The sequence below is a fragment of the Siniperca chuatsi genome, linkage group LG2, assembly GCF_020085105.1.
Source record: "Siniperca chuatsi isolate FFG_IHB_CAS linkage group LG2, ASM2008510v1, whole genome shotgun sequence".
Lineage (NCBI taxonomy): Eukaryota > Metazoa > Chordata > Actinopteri > Centrarchiformes > Sinipercidae > Siniperca > Siniperca chuatsi.
Window position 1 is genome coordinate 14,184,349 of NC_058043.1, and position 24,285 is coordinate 14,208,633.

Below are 24,285 nucleotides of genomic sequence, written 5' to 3' on the forward strand. Positions count from 1 at the left end.
GTGGATGCAGTAGTAGTAGTTTGAAAAATAGCTACAGTAAAAGCAGGAATCATGAAAACTCTTCACAGACTGATTGAAACTTATAGCAGCTTGCCATCTGATTAAAAACACCTTTTTGGCTCTTTGCTGGAGCCTACAATTCTGATCCTTTTTGGTCAACTCTCCAAGCCTCCCCACTGAAATCTGTTTGAGTGATCGCCTTTCTCTACGAGTGAATGAGAATCTCCTCGCATCAGCAGTTGGCTTCTTTACCAGCAGCCCAAGTATTTTATCAGCAACTCCATTGTTGAATTTGAGCTGTTGAAGTAAAACAGTGGAGGATTCTGTTGTTTTTCTGATAACACCACACGACAGGAAATTCCTCTTAGTGTCAACTTTTTACCAGAATGATCCATCTCTCCCTCAAATTAGGCCCTCCTAGACACTACAGACTTTATTACATAAGTCAAGTTCAAACTGCGGGGACAACTGAAAATCATGGTCTCCTTTTGTTACACTGGTCTGACCTGACTTTACACTCTCTGGCCAGCATCCAGGATCTCCAGGTTCATGTCTAAATTACTAACTTCTTTATCCACACATGATTTTCTCAGGAGTTCTCTGGTGCAACAGATGTAGCTTCGTGACACATTTTACCATACTATACATTAACTTCCTCATTGGCTATTATAGGACTTATGATCAAGCCTTGGGAAATGCAGCACTGACAGCCCATCTATATGATCAGAGCTCTCTATAGTAGCTAAGCTGACCTGGCGTACTTCTGATTACTTCATGCTTGAATGAAGGACTTAATCATAACGACAGAGGATCCATGAACACACATGCCCATTGAGGTGCTGCTTAAGACCATTGGTTGCCTTTTTCAAGCTGGTCCTGATTGCATATAGACTCTGTATAAACACCCAGGAACAATCTCATTGGGTTTTAATGCTCTGTTCTTAATAGAAGATGATATATGTCTGGATGACATGTACAGTATGTGTGTTATGTACAATAAGACGCCTGTCCTCCATGATCTTTACAGTAGCAGCTCATAATTCACTTTGATCACAGCTTTGACAGTACAGAACAGTACTGCAGTGGAGTGGCATATTTCCCTGACACATAAGGATGTATTGTGATATAGAGAGGTGAAGCGAAGGCCAGTGCACACAGTGTTGTACAATGCCCCTCATCCTTCACTCCTCACCATAAAAAACAATGTGAAGAATTAATAAAGATCCTGATAATCTCCTAAACCTAAGTACTGAAAAATAAGACAGAGGTTGAACCCTAACCTGAAAATCCTGACACATCTAGTAAACCCAAACGTCTTTCTGGAAGGATAATTTTGTAACATCAATCTGAGGTCTCTTCACTAGAATAAGTATACACTCTTTTATTGCAGTTGGTGCAATAGATTCTTCTATTATGATAATAATGAGTCTTTCAAACTCCTCCGCCCATCAGCAGTAGATGAAAGATGTATTTGTGAAATAGACAGACATGTGCTATTATATGTCTGTTAAGTGACACAAGACAGACAGGGCACAAGAGGAAATGTCAAAGCTGTTGGTATGGATGCTCAGTTTATCAGGAAACTGTCAAAATATTATCACATCAGTATGGGAAAAAGAAAAGAGGAAAGAAAAAAATATCTGTGCTGTATGATTTCATTCATTGGTGTAGTTTCTGTGTTCCTAAGATATACGAGATACCAGAACATTTAAACGTCAAAAATGTATTGGAAGAAAACCCATTTTTATCACTTCCAAAATATATAATTAAATGTAATCAAATGAAAACACATCTCTTCTCTGCACTTTTGGCTTTAGAAAATATACAGCTCTGTCATCCTGTTGCCACATTTTAATGCTTTTATTTATATTCTCATTTTAAAATATCAAATAAAACATAAATACTGGACGATAAAATCTTTGTCTGACACTTGGGTATTCTGTTGTGTTCCCAGTACCAGAAGAACTGTAGGGGTTCTGGCACAACTGTACCTTATTGCAAGGTGCACGAAGGGAAGCAGTCTTGAAGGATCAAAACACTGGAAACACTTGTAGTATTGAGAACAAATGTATTATGAGACACACACACTGTACTATATATATCTATACTGCACTGATATCAGTGCAGACATCAACACAGGCAGGAATACACTCACATCTGTCCCGTTTTTGAGGTCCTGCTTGTGCCAAATACAGGTCACTTCAGAGTCAAGAGTCCTGAGGGCAAAGGGGATAGCTGCAGGCTGAGTACAAAGTGGCTAATTGGAGAAAGAGTAATAACATCATTTCTGGTGAATGACTCTGTTCTCTGATATATAGGTCAGCCATTATGGAGAACACTCTTAGGTGGTCAGGCACAAATCATTTTGTTGTAACTTATCACATTCCTGTGCCCTGGATAAATAACCTTGTTGTGTAGACAAGAGCACGCTGCTCACACAAGCTGCTGTGATAAATTAGTCACTGCTGCGGTCCACATGCTTCACACAGCTGTCAGTCACTGCTCGTTTCTCTCTCGTCATGTTTACATAAAAGCTGAAGCTGCAGTGGAGGATGTGGCTGAGGATGAATGCGTGGAGCTGCACTTCACTCATCATTTAATCACTTTAGATGGTTCTCAGCAGTGTAAGCATTCCTTCGCAGTTGCATGTGGTGATATCCCCTTTTGATGTGGTTCGTCCGTGTTTGTGTATAGCAATTGTGTGTGTGTGTTTATGTCGTTTAAAGGGGCCAATTAGTTCCCTGCTCTCTAGTTGTCTGAAGCTGTCATCTGTTTTGCTTTTCTTTGCTTTTTAGTAGCATTGTGTCTGAGTGACGTATAGACGATAATTACTGTTATGTTAAAATAATAAATCCCATTTATGTGAATGAGGTGACCCATTCACATAAATGGGATTTATTGCCTCAGCTTCATACTTTCCAAACCATGATACTATCATACTGTAGGATAGATTGTTTCTAGGTTGTATAATTTGACATGACTAATGGATACTTCTCAGGATAAGTTGTAACATTTTGGTGTTGTTAATTATTCAACATTAAGTATTTTAAAGCCCTGAAACCCATTTTTTCAGTCACCTAATTCTTCTGAGTGAAGGAGTCCCACATGAATGCAACATTTTCACACAAAAAGGTTATTTTACAAAAGAGATTTTCTGTATTTTGTGTTTTATCTGTACTCTTCTCACTGGATCGAAGTTGGTGGTGCTCGGTTAGAAAACGGTGATGTCATGTACTTACATGCACCAATCAGGATTTAGCAACATTTGAATCAAATCGTAATGATGGTTGTGGAGTTGTTGTTAGACCACTGTCAATAAAACCTGATCAAATTGTCCTGATGAAGTAGATGAGCTGAGTTTCCACATTGTTAAACACTTAATAAATAGCAACAAGGGATATTTATTTCTGAACTTTTATTTTGATTGTTGCTTATTTAGTCATAAATATTTAATGTTGCAGAGAAATATTTAAGACCTGAAACCAAGTTTTCAGGGGCTTTAAGGTTATGCTGCTCAATAAAGAAAAAAATCTAAGTAATAAGTTATAATTTAATTACCCATGAATATAATAAACCTATTACAGAACTGGCAACCCTTTTCTGTAGCCTGATACCTGTGCGTAGGAAGTTGTGCATATGCTTTTGCTCTGAAGTCCTTTAAAACTCTCTGTCATGTCTACATCCAGTGGGATTTAGTCACTTGGTGCCTGATGTACTCAGTATCCAGCCTGTCATCAGTAGACAAGTGGTATCCTCTGGGAACAACAGCTTCCAAGGCTTTTAGACCTCTGGCAGGGCAGATGTCTTCATACCAGCTGACATCTGGGCTCAGCCACAGACAGACAGACGAACAGAAAGGCAGTCAGACACTTCTTGTAACATGAAACTTTACCGTTTTAGTTCAAGAATCTTGAAATATCATTTAAAGCTACCTCTCGTGTCCTGTTCTGAGGTGAAAGGTAAATGAAAGTCATATCAAATACATACAACTGATGTCAGAATCAGAATCAGAATCAGAAATACCTTATTGATCCCCGTAGGGAAACTCTTTGTTACAGTAGCTCGTCTTTACGTCAGTGCACACAGGAGAAAGTACTAGAAAACGATATGATACACTATAAACACTATAAAAACTATAAAACTATGTATTGTGTAATATCTTTATGAGAGTTATTTGAAACAAATATGAGGAGTCTGTGATATAAAAGTTAAATCCTTGAAAGCAGAGGGAACAATTTTCCAAAAAGAAGTAATCTGATATACGAAAATACTGTATTTGTTCCTTTCCCACAGGTTTAACATGCGTTTATTAGGCTTTTGTTTGTTGATCCCAAACTGTGAACTGTTTTACTGAAAGAACTCTTTCTCTGTTACAGTAATTGCGTCTCATTTATTTGTTCTTTGCGAATGATTTCTCAACCATAACCTCACATCTTGGCTGGGTTTGGGGTCATTGCAATGGCATGAGGACCAGCTTGTTTTAGACATCACTCAAGACAGACCGTCTACTGATGGCTATCATCATTATCATTATTCTGTAATGCTTCAAAGCAGGCTCCCAGGCATGCTTTCTCAGCCACAGCCATGTTGTCTTTGAAGCTTTTAGTCAGTGCAAATGTTAGTATATTGTACCATCTGTAAAGTTACTTACATTCATCCACCAAGATTATGGTTGAGTCAGATAAAGCGTCTTAGTCTGATTTTATAGCAATTTGTGCAGCTAATATCAAGCAATAAGTGCTATTGATATTTTATTGGAAAATAGATATTTTATTAGAGAGGTGCCACTGCTGAAGCACAGATGACGTGGGCTATATGTCTTTTTTTATCTTTTTTATTTTTCTTTTAGAAACTTTCATAAAAAATTTTAAAGTTAAATGGTTATTCAATTTTCATTTACCCCCCCCAAAAAACCCCAACTAAAAACAATACCTTTTTTTCCTTTGTAAAACAACAAATCACAGCAAATGAACAATTTAAACAAAACAGATTCTCTTTTACTGTGAAATTTTACTGTTTGTGGCATCAATAGGACATGCAAGTTCTTATAGACCCGACCCCACCATCGTTAAGGGCAGAGATTATTTTCTTCCTATAATAGAAAGATTAACACCCAAGTAGTGAATATGTCTTCAGAGTTTTAGTTAGGCGTATAAACAGTTGACAGAAGCTCTAAATAATGAGGTCACTTATTTCTGTGGAGCTTGTCGGTGCATGACATGAGTCCTCTACAGTCTAGTGGCCGAGGGGCTGAGAAATGGCACAGAGGCAACTGAACACTAAGATCCCATCTGAACAAACACCTCATGAAAGATGCTGACATGTCTGAAGGTATTTCTCATAACTTTTCTAAACCTTTGATTTACAAGTTCCGTGATGTCAGATCACATGAGTCACGAGTCATGAGTTACATAATGAGTGGTGGAAAGTAAATTTACTCAAGTACTGTACTTAAGTACAATTTTGTGGTACTTCTACTCTCACTATTACCTGTTCATGCTACTTAATACTTCTACCCTACTTAATTTGACAGCAAAATATGGTTCTTTTTACTCCCTAAAATTGATTTGACAACTGTAGTTACTGGTTATTGTTCAGATAAAGTTTTCACTTACAAATCACATGAACAACTTATAAAATATATTGCATTGTTAAAGATTAACTATCCAACAGTACATAAAGTAGTTATCTCGACCTTGGCCAACTACAACATTAAAATGCTGCTTAAACTTTAGCAATAAGATAATAATAAAACATCCTGTAAGGGGCTGTTTTGCATAATGAGTATATTTACTTTTGATAATTTAAGTACATTTAGCTCATAGCTGATGCTTTGTTAATAAGTCCATTTATTTTTCACTTGTCAACACAGTATTTGTGCACTTTGGTATTTCTGCAGTTATATGAACAACAATTTAAATGAAGGTAGGAGACCAAACCTAATTTCCTGTGGTGAAGATGTTTTTCAGTATTCTGGTTATGCTGGTTCTTTTTTAGAACAGCACTGTAAAGTTGCATGCTTGTTAGCATGGTTACAAGGTCAGGACAGCAACCCTGGAGCTATTGTGGGAATTCATTGTCTCGTTAATGGGCACTTGTCGAGTTGCACAGAACCTTTGAAGTATACATACTTGAACCAGGGTCGCCTGGTCAAGAATTCAATGTAAGAGAGAAAGATAGCTGTAGAAAAATAATTAACGTATAATCAAAATGTCATGGATCCTTTGTATTGGTATCATGTCAGGTCAAAGAGATGTGGGGAGAGCATTCAAATTGAGACAGTGGGTACTTAACTCTTAAACTAGTGGTTTATATTTTAACAGGTAATCTGATCTTCATACAAGAACTCTCACATCTGATTTCACATTTTCTTGCTGCTTCTGTCTGTCTCTCACTGTCTTTCTTCGTTGAGTTGAACAGATTTTCAGAAAGTTTCAAGTGTCTGGAAAGTGTGTGCTTCAGTTTTTCTTAAGACAGGTATGAGTTTGCGTGTATAGCTGTAGTCAGCAAGGGTGATTTCAGATGTTGCTCTTTGCAGTACCTCTGTTCCTCCTCTAATAGCTGTCCTACTCTGCAATTACTTAAAGTTCAATAGTGGTCTTTCCTCAGACTAACAGTCCAGTGGCCTGTTGTAACGTGCCTTTTGTCACCCCTCCACTCACCTCACACACATACATGTAGACAGTGAATTACCTTAAAGCAGGCCATGCGGGGAGTTCTCTAACTGCTCCATGTTTGTTGAATTTTGATAAATCTGCATATCCTACTACTCACAAATGGGTTTTTTCATTTTACATGTCTGTCATGCATGCAAGATTTATTCCTTCTTAGTCATGGTAACCACTGTAGCACATTAAGGCCAAATGTGACCAAAGATTTTTGGGTTTCATGCCTCCCAGATGTCAAATCCAAGTTAACACTGACAGTGGTTTCATATTTGAATACAAGGCAATGGTGTGGTGTTTGCTTATCTTTTTTTAGCCTTGCAAAGTGGAAGATCAATAGTATTTATTGTATTATTAGTATAACTGTGTGCTTAGTTAAGCTGATTTACCTGACAGTGGTGACAGGAGGAAACACTCTTTGATTTTTCTCTGGCTAAATATATAGTGTATCTGCTTCCTTCATGTTCGGGACTACTGAGGAATGTAATGAGAGAAATCCCTGAACTACGAGTCCCATTGAATGGTTTTTACTTGGATCAAGAAAAACATTTGAGAAACCTCCACACTGAGCTAGCTGAGCACTTTAGCGTGTAAGTGCCCCAAAATGAAACACACATGCATGCCATGGTCCTGACAGTTTCCTTGCCTCAGCATTGAATTAGTATGTGATCCCATCGTGATGAATAGCAGCGCCTCTATCTAGAGGCAGTGATTGGTTTGTCTGTTCTGTGTTACTGTAGAAACATGGCGGTGCAACATGGCGACCTCCGTGGAAGGGGACCCGCTCCCTCTGTAGATAAAAATGGCTTATTCTGAGGTAATGAAAACACAACGATTCTTATTTCCAGGTGATTATACACTAATGAAAACATACTTATATATATTATATTCCATTTCTGCCAATAGCTCCTCCTAAATGTTACATACTGAACAACCCGTAATCTGAGGCTTCCCTTAACCTTAACTTTTAGGTAGCTTGTGAGGCTTTGGTACTAGCTTCTCCTTGCATTTCCACTGTGTTTTACAAACTGTGACATTTTGGGTATACAACACTAATACGGCAAAAACAGGACAGACTGCGTTATTTAAATGTGCTGGTTGGTTGAAGAGTGAAGTTAGCGGTTGTTGAACACACAACAATGTAAAATTATGTGAAGATGAGATACAAGTTTATATGCTAACCGAGAATCCAAGTCCCTGCTGAGTCCGGCACAAGCTGAGTGGTGGCCTGAGATGGCATCTAGCGCCTTGAGCCACTTGTAGTTTTTCAGTTAGCTCCGCTCTGCACATTGTGATCCTTCACTTTTCTATAAACTTGTTTCATCCTTTTAATTTTATCCCTGCATTTTCGGGCTGTGTGTTTGTCTCCAACTCTGCTAGACGTTGAGAAATCTTCTGGTTCACCTTTTTGTTTCCAACAACTGATTCCTGCTTGCCCCACCCCCAAATACTAATGAGGGCTTGGACATCTTTGTTTGTCCAACAAGCATTCTCTGTTGTTCCTCCTTTTTAAAGTAGTGGTTGTCCTGATTGATGCTGATGTAGTAGTGAAATGGGGGTTACTTTTGTGTTCATTGTAGTCGTCTTTTGACGTGTTTTGACGACACATCTGTTTGGCCAGTCATCATTAGCGGCACTGCCAGCAACCCCTGAAAGCTGGAACTTTTAGTATCATGTCCTGAGCAGCGCCGAAATTTAAGTCCAGGAACTCATCCCCAAACAAAAACAAATCCGTAAAAAAGTGACTATGCTTTCCGTTACGTTTTAGTCCCTGCAGTGGGAAAGGACTATTAATGCGCTACTGATTGACAGGTATAGCACCATGATATTTTATACGCTCTAATAACATAATTAGATTACAGATTAAGTAGCTGTGACCAGTTCAAATCCACTTTCATCTTTGGCAGCTACATGATACAAAAGATTCCAGGAATATCACACCTTTCTTGTTTTCTCAAACTACTGTACATAAGAACTGGAAACTGTTGGCTGGATTGAAAGACTTTAACACTTGCCCATAATTCAAACGATTATCTTTTATGTTGATCAGCTACCCAGAGCTAAATATTAGCATGAAAGACTGTAAAGCCATGAGATTGTAAAGTTGTGAGATGCCCAGCTGCAGCAGTTTGTCACTCATCATTGATGTGTCCATCCTCCACTGAGAGGTCAAAAGGTGTTGGGCATTAGGTTATAGAACTGTTGTATAACGATCACCACATTTGTTCTATCTGCTCAAAATCTGGCTGTTATGCTTTTGAGAGCATTTTTTGAGTGAGAGAGAAAAAGCTGTAAAAGTCAAATGGCTGATAACTGGATAGTAAATGTCTAGACAGATCACAAGCAGTCTAAATCATTCTCAGGGTTTCCCTTTTTCTCTCTGATGGGTTTAACAGGCTACAGCTGAAATGGCTGAACAGGTTGAAGTCTGCTTTTTTACATTACTTGGAGAGAATTACAACGTCTTTGGTTCTAACCTTAAAAACACAAGCAACAATCTGAGGAATTTTGTAATGAGAGCTGTTAACAGTGAACAAGGTCAGGTGGTGACATAATCTTGCTATTCATATTCTATTGATGTTTTTAACTTTTTTTGTTACAATGCAATCTCTCCCATCAGCCGTAAATTGCAGTTTAAATGGACCATTCACAGCATCACTGACATGTTTTCCTTTTTTTTGCCATTTGAAGGTTTAATCCTGTTCTTTGAGTATTGTTTGCAGCCAGCATAGCGTGACTTCCAGAGCAGCTGAAATGAAGGAGGCCACAGAGATGTAGGCACTGCCGGAAGAACCAGAAGCTCCTAACAAATGTTTTCTCACACATTCTTCACCTCTTTGTCCTGAACTCCACTTGTTCTTTGTTTTATTACCTCTGTAGTTTGAGAGAGCAAAATATGGAATAACGAAAGGGAAGTGAGAGGGATGTACAGAAATACACAGTAGAGATCTGTGACTGTCTCACAAAAAGTCATCTGTCTAAGGCTACAACTGATTATTTTCTGTAGTGATTAATTTGTCAAGAATTTTTTCAAATAATTGATTAATATAAAATGTCAGAAAGTAGTGGAATTTACAATAACAATTTCTTAATTTACCCTTTAAATTGTTTAGTTTTTCTACCAACAGTCCCGAATGCAAAGATATTCTGTTCACAATATTATAAAATAGAGAAAGGTAGCAAATCCTCACATTTGAGAACCTGGAAACTAGCAAACGTTTGGCATATTTGTGGTCCCTGTTTTGTTTGACACACATGCGATACACTGTCCTGCCACCGGTTTCACACTATTCTACTGATCGACAGCTGCCAGCGGTAACAAGTAAAGAAACGTAGTAATGCATTAGCAAAGGCAGGGACGAAGACTCCAAGCTGGTAAACAAATGTAAACAATACACCATGAATATTACTGTACATTATTAAAAAAAATGGCTTTGCAAGCGTTTTGAGGATGGTAATGAATTCAACAGGTTTGGCAGGCCTCATGGATACAAACAATGCATTTTGGTAAGAATAACTTTGTTTACAAGAAAACCTACCTTTTTAAATGCTCATAGAATTTTAGTCGATAAAATTTCTGTTGGTCAACTAATCAATTAATTTACTAATCATTTTAGCACTACTTCTATCAAAAATACACAAGGGTGAAGGAAAATCTGACGTTGCGTGTGACGCTGACAATGGAAATGGAGAAAGTTAAATTCAGTCAGTCTTCCCTCTTCCCGTGTTTGCTGTCCCACCATGAAACACTGTGAGATATTTAAGCTAAACCACGAGAGAGCGAGCAGCCCTGTTCCTGTGAAGTCAGGAAAGGCATCTCTAATGAAAGGGAGTGCATTGCAGTCAGGGTGGGGTGCATCCTTGCCCACCTACCTACCATTGCATCCTGCACAGCACCCTAATCTCCCATAATTGTGCCGAGTCTTGGCTCCCACCCTGTCTCATTAGGCTCTTAACAGCATTCCTGATGAAAGGTCGCTCCTGGTCACACTGGGGGCGAGGGCATCAAGTTTGTGTAAATTGGCAGTGACAAGAGTTTGCAAAATACAATTAGAGGGATAATCAGCGTAGACTGATCCCATCATCTGCCAGTGGTGCCCCCGTTCTCCTTATCTCCCTTACCTTTTCACTGAAACGTCCGTATCTTCCTCTGATTTTACTAAATCTGCCTTTGCTGCCTTTGTTCCTCTTTATCAGCTCCTTGTGTATTCCACTGAGCTAAACACTTCACTTCTAAACTCTGTTTTCCCTCCAACTACAACTTTCTCTCCTGCTGTGTATTATCTCCATATGGAAGCCACTTAATCTTGGGAAACATTGTGAGAGTGCTCTCTCTTTCAGTGCACAGCCAGCTTCTTACTGATGTTTCGTGAGGTGTGAAAAAGAAATGCTAATCTGAAAGAAATGTAATGAGACAGGGTCAGTCGCCTTCCACATGTCAAGGCTGCTTTTTTTTTTTAACTGTAGTTTGAATCTATTACTGTCATTGTTGGGCTCTGTTTTATCTTATCTCATTTCAGTACAGACTGCTTTACTGGCATTCTTGCTGTAGTCACATTACATTAAACTTGGATTTCAGTCAGAGACACTTGCGTGAAGTAATTGATCATTTATAGCAGTCAGATTGGGTAGAAAAGGCTCTGGTCTTCAAGGGAGCTCTCAAAGAATCCAAGCAGCAGCAAGGATCCTGCTTGGAAAACTAATCCTAACCATAACCTGTACCCATTCATACATAATAAACACATACATGAACATTAAATCTAAGTTAAAACAGCAATTCCAAAAATGTAGGCCATAAGGAGAAGGTTGGGAGCGGTGGAGGGAGCTGCTGCAGCCAACGGCGTTGGCATGAGAGTAACAGCAGACTTAGAAGTATCAGGTTATAAAGGTGGCTGAGTACACATGTATGAATATTAGGGATGTCCCGAATTGATTTGGCCCCGATCCGAGTCCTTTAATATTGGGTATATGCTAATACAGAGTCTGATCCCATACTTGCGTATTACATAGCAGAAGATATGCAGCATTGATTAAATATGTATCTGACACATTGAAATAACAAGTGTAGCCTTCTAAATCTGACATATCATATTTTTCACAAGCTATTTAATTGAAATAGCAAAGGTCCTGGTTCAAAACTATTAAATTGATCATCTTAAATTATTGATATGATGTAATTGAAAGTTTAACTGGGAGGATGCAACTGCTGAATTTAGAAGTGATCAGCTAGAGAGAAGAAGTAACACTCATTCATACAGTCCGCTCGCGGTTATACAGAGGGGAGTTTCTTCCCTTACAAATGCTCTTTGACGAGTACGCACATCGGCCTGCAGGGGGCACACAAACAGATAGAGTCACTCAAGGAATTAATGTTAATTAGTGACAGCTGAAGACCCACATCATTTTAACTAACAAGAGCTACAGTCCACTTAGCAACAGCTTGGCACTGCTTGACTGGGTTTATTGTAGCTGATACTGATCCATTAGCCCTGATATCGATCCTCAGGGTCAGCTCAGGACATCTCTAATGAATATGACTGGACGTAACTAGTCAGCTGATAGCCAAGCAGCGGATGAATGAGCCACGGATGGTAAATCATGAATGAAGCATGCCAATCAGCCAAATGCAACCGAGACTTCAGTGCTCTCCCTGAACTAACATTCTCCATTTATATTGTATGTTGATCTAAATTGGTGATTCCCAACCTGGGGTCACAAGATGAATCTGAGGGGTCGTTAAATGATGAGCAATTTAGGAAAAGAGAACAAAAACATTTTTCTGTTTCATATAATTTGTTTTTTTTTGGTGGCATTTATTGTTAAATGTACAATACTGAATAGTTTTACCTCTTCATGCCTTTTAAAAATATTCAAATTAAGGGTGGGTTGTGCAATTCTAATCCAATACACGTCTTTTTGTCAAATTCAGCGAGTATCTCCTCATGGTCCACTAGCTGTCTATGTGCGGGTGTTTGTACACAGCCCTGGCTCTGTAAATGGGAGACAAACAAAGTGGCTTGGACCGAGCCACACAACACTATTCCAGCCATGATTTGTGTGTCAGGTAACATTATATGACTTGCCCATGGACATTTAGCTTACTTTTTAGTTTGCCAAGATATGCTGTTGTTGTGATGTTTGCTATAGTGGCAGGAGAGTTGTGAGTATCACTGGCTGGAGCTGGTTTGCTGCTCTGGGAAACCGTCTCATCCTCTCTGGCTGTTAGCTTCACAGCAGCAACTGTAGGGACAGTTTGCAAACCCACAACCTAGCTAAGCTAACCTACAAACTAGATAACATTAGTTACATTACTTGCTGTGTCGTCGTTCGCTCTATATCATGGTATTTGTAATGGTATTGGATTTCCCCAGAATCGCATACCCCACCTTTTTAATCAGAAAAATGGTAAAAAAACAAAAAACAAAACAAAAACACTTGCTTGAAATGCTCACAGCTTGTAGAAATATGTAACATCTGATGACAGATTGTGGGTTTTAAATGAACAGAAGCTGAAAAGGTTGGAAACTATTGTTCTTTATGCATCTTCTGTTTGGAGAGTGCTAAAAAATGTTTATTTAAATTATTCAGCATTATTCTGTAGTTTTGCATTTCTGCCAAGTATTTAGTGTGTGCTTTCTGGTTGAATCTAATTATCAACTGAGAGACACTGCACTGAAAACAGACCTAGTCTTTGGATATCTGGCTTTATGCTGCATCATCTACGTGGAGCTTCCATCTTGTTGTGGCTGTCTTCCTACCTTTGTGCCACGCTGGGTATGAAAACACCAAAGACATTGACAAAGCTTATTTCAAGGTCAGGAAAATACCACCATGTTATCAGAATCAGAAATACTTTGATTCCCAAGGGGAAACTTTTTTGTTACAGCTGCTCACTATCACGTCCATGCACACAAGAATAGAAGTTCTAAGCAAATCAGAATATACTACACTATAATTCAGGTAAGATAAATTAAGTACCAAGTGGATACAAGTATAAAATTAAAATAAGTGTAAAGTACAAAGTGGATTTACCGGTTGATATGTACGGTATAATAATACATTGTAATAACGCCACATGAGCTGGTTTTTTCACTGCCATGAAAACTGAGCCTTTTGCCTCTGAATTAGATGTAGCCAGGGGGTTATGTATTTGACTGCTGTTCCTTTCAAGTTTGAACAACTGTGAAACCATGTAGTGTCCCACTTGAGCACATGAAGCTATCAGAGTCTTAATGTTTATCCCCCCTATACACCTTGAGCATGACAGTCTGTCATGTATCTGCCACCTTTTGCCCAGCAGGTAAATGGCTCTGAGCAACTTTCTGTCCGCTAAGGCTCTGCACATACCACAGCAGCATATCTCACACATGCGACAGAGAGGGAGACAGGCTGGAAACCACAAAAAGTAATTTTTGGATTCCTGCTGGCCTAAATGTGTTGTCCCACTGCAAACTCTTGGGTCAAAGTTGGAAAGGACCAGTCTTAACAGGTAGAGCACAGATTAAGCACATGAAAAGGGTCAGAGGTCCACAAGGTATTTGTTCCTCCTGTTCATCTGTGTAGATGATAAAATGTTGTTCTGGAGACATGCATAGGTTCATGGATGTGGCCTACTTTTTTTCTTTCTTGCATTCTGTAACTTTTACTGACAGTAAAAATGAGTGACAGAAGTCAGAAACATTTTGCTATCCACAGGTTTTTGAAGGGAAAAACTTCTCCCCAGACTTATTGCTCTGTCAGGCACCTTCCATCAAATGATTACAGTGATGTGAAAGAACTTTGGGATTGTCTCTATGAGCATACAACACTCAGCTTTCCAGTTTGAGGTCTATGACTGCTGGTGGCACAGCTTTGTGACTCTGCCTGTGTCTGGGAATGGAGAAGTTGCAGTAGTTGCCGTCAGTTGTAGTGAAGAAGAGAGAAAAAAATTAAAGCTTACAGTAGTGAGAAGCAGCTGGCACTTAAGAATGGGGTATCCCATAACACACAAACATACATGAGTACCTACACTCAAATGTGTGCACATGAAACACACACTCTTGCACACTTATCTTGCGGTGCAGTGAAATGGATCATCAAAACAGGGATTAGAGGAGTTTAGGACTCAGTGGAGCAGAATGTTCACTAAACACACTGCATTTTAGTGATGTCGCACATAAATCGCTTGTGGTCAAACATGCACAAATAATAAAACTACCGAGTCGCTTATTGATATTTTTACCAAGAGTCAGACAGCCTCTCAGTGCTTCACTCAGCACAACAGTCTGCTGATTGTCTGTGGTTTCTTGTCAACACATGGCTTGGGAAGAAGTGTATAAAAACAAAATACAACTGTTTGAATGGGCAGATAAGCAGAGAATCTAGATTCTGCTCATCTGCATTTTCACATGAGAAACGTGCATTTGAAGGAAAGCAACCACCACGGCTGACTTTAATGTGCTGACACACCTCAAGAAAAAACACCTCAACACGTATATCGTAGTATTACATCTAAGAACCTGGAACCATCATGTGTGGCATTTTTGCTTGAAAAATGCTTAAAATTGATCTAAATAGTTTAATGCAATAAATTTTCTGTTAAATGATTCATCGACTAATCATTGCAGCTCTACATAAGAAACTAACATCTTGTGATGGATTTATACTTCAAGAGAGAAGTTGGAGTGTTTTTTTTTTGTTGACTTTAGGTACCGTTTGAGTTTATTTAGAGTCATTAGAGGTACGGCACCTTAAAACTTCTTCTTCTTTGGCATCACATGTAGTTGCCTCCTGATTGCAAAGTCTTTTTTTTTTTTTTTTTAATTGAAAAAAAGGAAATGGATGCGCTCAATGCCTATACTGTAATACCCTTTACTCCATGGTGAGACTTTTTACTCCAAACTTGAGACCGATTGTTAATGACTTCATGGAAACATTAGAAGTTTGTGAAAGGAAGTACAGACTGCTTGAACATCAGTGGATACACATCATAGAGGTCTGTGTGTGGTTAGTCCTTTGTCATTAAAGGGGACATTTTTTAACTTGTGGTTTCAGGAAAACCACACCACGTCCGAATGATTGTGCCACTTAACAACTGAGCTGCCACAATTACAGGGCTTTAGGAAGAAACTCATACCCAAAACAGGCACTAAGAATGCATCGGATAGGATCAGGGGTGGATGTTATTGGTTCCTAATATATCATACATAGTTTTCTGGTGTAAGTCAGTGCAGTGAACCAGAGTGAAAGATGTTTTACCAGAGTGGGCACTTTGACAAGCTAAGTATGGTCTTCTTTGATTTTGAATTATTATATTGTGGCAGCTGTGTTTAAGTTACATGATGAATGAGAGCAGAGCAGAATCACATATTGTTAACTTAATAAACATCCAGCAGCACATCTGGGCTATTATTGATGTATGCTATGTATGATGCAGGAGATTAACAGCAGGGGGCAATGTTAAACTTGAGCTTCCTCCTTGCAGAGGAGAAGGAAAGAAAGAAATACATCCTGTCTTATTTTGTATAAAATCATGGCCTATTTAATGTCTCAATCTGTCCAACGATCTGACCAACCAATGTTATCAATTTCAGTCGTGAAGCATCAGACTAATCTGATTACACCTGACATGTAAAGTGAGCAGGCGTCTTGATCCCTGCTCTTGTTTGCCTGTAGTCTACCTGTAAATGTTTCATAGCACAGAGACAGCGGTCTGGCAGAAAAGCATTACAAGGAAACCTTAGAGCTAAAGTACTAAAGTACACAATGACCGAACTGCAGAGGTAATGCTTGGATAAAACATTTTTAATGTATGGTTGAGATTCTCATACTATCTGACTCCAGGAGAATATCCATGTGAAATCCATGAGGAGTTTAAGGGTCCATAAAACAACTTTTATAATAACTTTTGTGAGCTTGGTTGAGCATATTTCACCAGTTCATCTGTTTTATTTGAGCTTCTGCCAGGCAGCCTTGTGGTGCTGCAAAAGGCAAAGTTTATTTGTATAAAACCTATCAACAACAAGGCAATTCAAAGTACTATACATATGACATAAAAGGCATTAAGACAAAATATAAAAGGAACACAAGGGAATATATATATATATATATATATATATATATATATATATACACACACACACATACAGTACATACAGTGGTGTGAAAAAGTGTTTGCCCCCATCCTGATTTCTTATTTTTGCACGTTTGTTACACTTAAATGTTCGAGATCATTAAACAAATTTAAATAATAATTTAAATGCAGTTTTTAAATGGAAGTTGTTAATATTAAGGGAAAACAAAATCCAAACCTACATGGCCCTGTGTGAAAAAGTGATTGCCCCTAAACCTAATAACTGGTTGGGCCACCCTTAGCAGCAACAACTGCAATCAAGCGTTTGCGATAACTTGCAATGAGTCTTTTACAGACTAGACCACTCAAAAGTCTTCATTTTGTTCTTCTTGTGCTGTAAAAGACTCATTGCAAGTTATCGCAAACGCTTGTTTGCAGTTGTTGCTGCTAAGGGTGGCCCAACCAGTTATTAGGTTATTATTAGTCATTTTGTGTTTACTTGTGTAATCTTTGACAAATATTTAAATTAGTTTGATGATCTGAAACATTTAAGTGTGACAAACATGCAAAAAAATAAGAAATCAGGAAGGGGGCAAACACTTTTTCACACCACTGTACTTGTTTTTAATATTGTCTTAAAAACAAGCACATAAATAGGATTTTTAAAGTAAAATAGAAGGTAAAAACAAGCTGAAAAAGAATAAGACAGATAAAACATTAGAATTCAAATTACAGTGCCGCTACAGTACAGTGCAAGATATGAATAAATATTCCCACATTTAATTTGATAAAAGGCAGTTGCAAACAGAAAAGTCTTTATAATAGAGCAGTATAAGTCACTCTTGAATAGACCCTTAAAAAACATTTTAAGGGTCAGTTATACTGGGGGTCAAAAGTAAGACTGAGTTTCCTGTGAAAGAGTGTGACCTGAATTGTCAGTTCCAGTTCATAGACGGTTGGTTTGTTAGTCAGACAAGATGTTGTCATGAACCGTCCTGCTGCCACATGTGCAGGTCAATCACAGAGAAATCCTCTTCTGGATGAAACCTCTCACTCAAATACATCTCACGCAGCCTCTCCCCATCTTTTATAGCACCTGGTAAATGAAAGCAGCTGGGAGGACAGCAGGGAATGCAACAAGGAATGAACACCAGCAAAGCCTATTATTACACCAGCAGGCTGTTATATCAGGGCCCTAAAAGGAAACAGGTTAGGCTATCCTCGGCATCCCCCCTCCTGATCTGCGATGAATACTGCAATTTTCCAGCCCGTGACCCCTGAGATAATATCACCCCCATGGTCTACCGTGACATTAGCCTTGTCCTCCTGGGAGCAGTGGCTGTCGTCCTTATCACAGGAAGTCACACAATACAGCAGAGGAATGTAAACCCAGAGCTTTGCTGCAGCTGAACTTGCAGAAATACAATTGAGAGTTTTAGTGAATCTTTTTGTGTTTTTAATTCTTTACCTGATTGCTTTGGAACACTGTGTCCACTACAGGCAACTACACGGTTTTACCCATTTTACAGATGGGTTTTTGTTTTGTATTTCACTCACAAGAAGACATAATAGTACTGAGCAATTTGGCACTTACTCATAAAAAGATTTGTTATGCTCATAGAACGATGCACAGAAACTCCACCATACAGGACGGTAACAGAATATTAGAAACAACCAGTAAATGTATGGCATTTGCTGTGTGAATTAGCGGCTCTACTCTTTTCCCAAAGGCTGTTTTGTTTCATAATTTATTTTTTTTTGTTCTAAATGATGTAAGCAGTCTTGGTTTCAGGCGAGCTGGCCCACCTCTGTCATACAACACCACAGGAAACCCTGAATACGCTGCAATAAAATACAAAACCTCTAACTACAGCCTCCAAAATTAGTATACAGTTAAATGAATGCTTCTTTGATAGAGTTCTAACAAATACTGTATATTATATGCTTTTGAAATGATGAATGCTGAAACGATTAGTCATTCGCTTAGTTAAAGAATAGGTTCATATTTTTTCAAGGCTATCTCAATACAATACTGACATGCCCATATGTACATCGACAGGGTTACTCGTCCATACTCGATGCAAAGAAATCCCTTTTTGTAAAGCGATTTCAATGTAAGTAAAGGGGGCCCTGCTCTGTCCGAAGGTAACAGCCCTCCTACCAGAACCTCTAAAGCTCACTAACTTTGTATTTAGTTTGTTTGCCAGGCTAGCTGTTTCCCCACAATTTCCAGTCTTTATGCTAAGCTAGGCTAACTGGCTGCTGGTGGTAGCTAAATATTTAGCATACAAACATTCTCACCTCACTCTCAGCCTAAAAGTGAATAAGTCTATTTTCCAAAATGTTGAACTATCCCTTTAATTAATCATTCAGAAAAATAATGACATATTACAGTAATTGATAATGAAAATGTTTCTGTTTTGAAATGAGCTTATACTAGTACAAACAGTAGTGTAGCATAAAGATGATTGAAACAGTGATTAGAAAAGGTAATCTTGGGGCACCCAGGTAGCTCACCTGGTAGAGCGTGTACAATGTATCAAGGCTGAGTCCTTAGCGCAGCAGTCCGGGTTCGAGTCCGGCCCGAGCCCTTTGCTGCATGTCATCCCCTCTCTCTCCCCTGCCTTTCCTGTTTGTATCTACTGTGACTATCAAATAAAGCAGAAATGCCAAAAACATCTTTACAAAAAAAGGTAATCCTTCCATGTTGCAACCACATATTCACAATAATCTGGTTCATCTCTTTTTTTGTTTTTTGGCAGACTTTTGGAACTATTTATTGATTTCCAATGTGGTCCTCATTGTAAAAGAACATCAACAATGTAACTGAAGACAATGTAATACAAGATACTAAGACAATACAAACATCCTAAAAGTACATAACATAGGTTCATTTCCATATTTAAAACATAAAGCCTGTGCATGGTTTTCCTCTAATGAGTTTCTTCTGTCCTCTAAACATGACTTTGGCTAAAGTTAATATCTGATTGGGGAACAAGAAAAAATCCTGTTCTTTCTAAAAGAAACAAAACATACAAAAAACAAAAAAAAATGTTATTTTTTTCAATCCGCTGTAGACATTTCAGTTTTCTGACACAGGTGTGTTGCCTCAGGGGAGATAGAGGTCCACACACACACACACACACACACACACAAAAACACGTACACACACTCATTAGAACACGAACACACTCATCCTGCAGATCTCACCACAGGATTCCTCAGGGTTTTTAATCCTGCCCTTGATTCTGCTCAGTCACCATCACTTGTATGCTTTAGTCTGGTTGTTTCGGCATCACTTTCTTCAAACCTGCTCACATTACGGTACTTTTTTGCAAGTTAAATGAACTGTACTAAAAGGCAGGCACTCTGTCTCACCCCCAAGACCCAGACTTATTAAATCAAGCTCTTGTGATGTCGTGTCCAAATACAATGAGCTTCCCATATTGGATCTTTAACTGCAATTTATCTAGTCTTGCTAAGAAGGATTGGAGTAATAAATTGATTAGGAATTATGTTTCATAGTATAATAAAATGTATTCTTGATGCTAAAGGTAACATTTCATTACATATTGTATGCCGTTTAGGTTTTTAAACACTTGGCAATAGAAAGAGTGCAGCAGTTTTTGGTGTGACCATTTCCAGATGTTGTAAACTGAGAGAGAAATAGTTTAATTGGCTGGTTAAACGCTGGCAACGTAATGTACCAAAATTTGCTAGAAGGGGGAAAATGTTCTACAAAGCAATTTTCTTTGCATTCGTACTCTTCCTCTGTACAGTAACTCTCCTCTTTTATGGACATGGAGAAAGTTTACAAGCTGATTAGTGCCAAGTGAATGCTCCCTCCTAATTTTCTCCATGGCTTTCAGTTTTCAGTCCAAGATTCCTTCGGCTGGCATGGTAAATGAAACAGGCCAATGTCATCAAGTCTAAAACTACACTGTGAGCAAAATCTCTCCTGACAAGCCCCCATATGAACGAAATTTAACATTAATGCAGGCAATGTGGAGCTGCGTTCCACAACTGCAGTGTAAAAGTGAACAACCCATAACACATTACTGCTTTCATTTTCAATTTTAATATCTCCTCATTATGCAGAGGCTCTGCAGCTAAAATTATGGTATATGCTGAACTGTCAGCACCTGTATCTGCACCGAGTCATTATGTGTAGTTTGGGAACTGGAGGGAAAGATTTTATCTGGTTTAGCTGATGACAGCTTTGGCAGGATATTTAGCTGATGGAAATGAAATGGAAAAACTGTGACTTCTTGTGGAAGTGTTTTGGAGGTTCTGCATGATTGACAAATGCCTAGTCCTGGTTCATAATGGAGCAAGTTTATAGGTTAGAGGCAATAAGGACAACATGTTACTGCTGCATATTTCCTTTTGTCCCACTCAATTTATTACTTGATATATTTTCATTCCGTTTTGGATATATTATGTGTTTTTCCCTTTTCATTTTCCTTGGTAGTTGTTGTTGGTACTAAAGAGACGAGTTTAAGGATGGAAACGGTGCACACAGTTTCCTGCAGTGATTCTCATGAATTTCCAGGCACTTTCCATGCTTTCAAAAGCTAGATCAAATTTATTCATGGGAAACATTTAATCAGACTGACATGGAAGGGAAGACGCATTTTTTTTCTTAATCTTTGCTGCTCAAAAAAAGCTCAATGCTGTTTTCACCAAAACACTAAGTTTTTTAAACATGTTTGATTGTTTTACTGCAGCAGTTCTTTGTTCTTTTGAATTTCTGCTTTTGGTCGTGGTTTTAATGACTGCAGGATAAACTTTGTCCTTGTTTCTCCTCATCAGATGTGAATGAATGTGAGGAGACCAATGGAGGCTGTGAGGCTCTCTGCTGTAACACCATTGGAAGTTTCTACTGCAGGTGTCCTCCTGGACTGAAACTGAATGAAGATGGCAAAACCTGTCAAGGTGAGTCTATATTTGTTTGGTTGTGGAGTTGGGTTGTATATCAGTTCAATATCCATAATATGATATCAGATATTGGGGTTCTGGTTATCATACTGTACAGATAGCGTTTATTCCCGAGTCAAATGACTTTGCAGTAGTCATGGGTATTATCGGCTCCAGTTCCGACTGGCAGTGATGGAAACATGACACCCGAGTGGACACGCAAATTTTTGCCCCTTTTCAGGCGCGATGCTGTGATGCACGTTGAAGTTCCGGACGTTGGCGCGTAAATAGCCAGGAACATTATGGTTATGGGAACAACATGCAACGACGATTATGTTCTTCATATTGTGAAAGATGCATCACTGGCAAGACAGTGCAAAGATATAAAAAATAACCACTGTAACATTGTCACTGGCCTCCATGTTGATTTATACTGTTTACTTATCCCTGTTTTCTGAACGTGACACATCAGAAAAAAACAGAAAGGCAAACTCGTTTACAGTCAATGGGAATGGTGTCAATTGCCTTTTTTTAGCGGGTCTACCCGCATTTAAAAAAAACCTGCATATACACGCTAATTTTGGTGTAAAAAGGGTATTTTTTCAGCCCGAGTTGATAGCATGTAATTTCACCACAAACCCTGAAATTACCTTAATCCATCTTTGTGTCCTTACTCCACTCAACGTCCACTATACTATTAAATGTTTTTAGCCATGCGGTGTTGCTTTAGGAATGGCAATCAGTAGGTCCACTACTTTGGTCCAGACCAAAATATCTTAACAATTAGTCGATATATTGCCTTGAAATTTGGTTCAGACATTCATGCTTCCCAGAGGATGAATCAGAACGAATTTGGTGATAGTCCTGAAAGTGCAGCTACCAGTCTATCATCTGTCTATCATCATGAAACCGAGCATCTGTGAACCACAGCTCACCAGAACTGAGCTTCTTCCCAATATTTTCCCATGAGATTTCTTTTTGCTCCATCCATCCATTTCTGATTAGAAAATCTCTGTGTCTGGTTGGTTTAATCTGAGTAATGATTCCTCTGTGCAGCAGCCAAGCCTAGAGGAGAGACGCTGGAGTGCTTTGCAGTATGGCTGTCTGCTGGAGGAACCAGTGAGAGATCTGATCCAGGTCACGGTTATTAGGAGAGTTGATGAGAACGTTGTCACAGCTGGCTTTCATAGCTCTTGCCCCCCCCCCGAGCATTAACATCGTAATTGGCAGTAATATTAACAGAGGTAAAAGAAGCTAAATGAAGGATGTTTAAGTTAGCGCTGCATGTGTAGCACTGCGTCTGCAGAAGGTGATCAGCTTTCCTTCTGCATGACGTCCTGTAGGTGGGAGGACTGCAGAGTCAAAGCCTGTATGAGTACGGATGAGAGACAAGATCCATTCATTTAGCTGTTAAGAATAAATGGTTCGGGGAGTTGGATCGTACGTAACCACATTAATACTTTTGGGGAATCCTATCCTTGGGTAAAATGAAAGACATCTGCTGCGAGATGTTAATATGCCAATACTGCTGGCATCGGCAAGAAACGAACAAATACATCTTTTGTTCGGTGTACATACCCCCCCCCAACCAAAAAAAGAAAATTCTATTCCATTTTATTTATTAATTAATTTTTTAAATTTTGAATAAGCAGCATTGATACAAATGGTACTGATCAAAGTGGAAGAAGCCAACAGTAACTGCTGTCATGCTGAGTGCAGTGCAGTGCAGCAGTGTCAACATTTTAGCCGTCATGCCAGATGAAGTTTACTGCTCGGACCAATACGAGTGTGAAAGGGAGTAAAGGTCTGCCAGTGCTTGGCACCTGTCTTAATAGAGAGCTCGAGGAGTGTGTGTGAGTAACGCCTTCCAAAATCAACAGGTATTTGATGCTCTTGAGCTGGACATTTCCCGTAAAGATTTTTTTAAAAGAAAAACATCTTGCTGTTGCTAGGGTCTCGCCTGGATTTTTCTGGTATTCTTTTTTTTTTTACTCTGGCAAGGTATCTTACAGTTATGGCTCTGAGCCTATCATTTGTCTTCCATGCTTGAGCGGGCTGCTTTCCTCCTCACCTGGCTGCCATCATTGTCCACATGATTCTGAGGTCTGCACAAATATGCATTTTATGTGGAATGTGTGCAGAGTTCTGAATATGATGACGTGTGGTGTCACAAAAACGATCTGTATCAGTTTCTGCTGGTCTGTCTGAGCTTGAGTACATCTCAGATGCTTGTGGCCTGATGTAATGACTGTACAGGTGTATGTTACAGAAGCGTTAAGGTTGCATTATTGAGAAGAATGGTCATAAGAAGTGAAGCTCACAGTCATTGTATCCTGCAGAGGTCTCTGAGGGCCATTTCTCTTCAAATCAGGGGAGTGATGCTGACCATGAACATGCTTTGCTCTTTATAAGCTCTATAAAGTGCTGTCGTGGTCCTGCTGCTGTGTTTGTGTGTATGTGTTGGCAACAGATGAGAGAGCATGGTGCTTAGCTCCCGAATAGACTATTTCACTGCAAGGCTCATTCCTTTCTCAGATGTTTGGATTATATATACTGAATTTGATTTCTGGCACTTTTCAAATTTGGCTTTCCTTTGGTGGCAGTTTTTTTTATATACAAGAAAAATATAGACAGCACATCCTTTAGTCTGTT

General features: G+C 38.9%; 1 protein-coding gene across 3 annotated transcripts in view; it reads left to right on the plus strand.

The window, feature by feature from the left end:
* megf6b (multiple EGF-like-domains 6b) overlaps window positions 1-24,285 on the plus strand; it is a 62,595-nt gene that overhangs the window by 13,573 nt on the left and 24,737 nt on the right. For all 3 annotated transcript variants that reach the window (XM_044176058.1, XM_044176047.1, XM_044176064.1), the window contains exon 5: window positions 21,529-21,651. In XM_044176058.1, coding sequence (XP_044031993.1) covers window positions 21,529-21,651 — 123 coding nt within the window. The remainder of the gene's footprint in view (window positions 1-21,528; window positions 21,652-24,285) is intronic.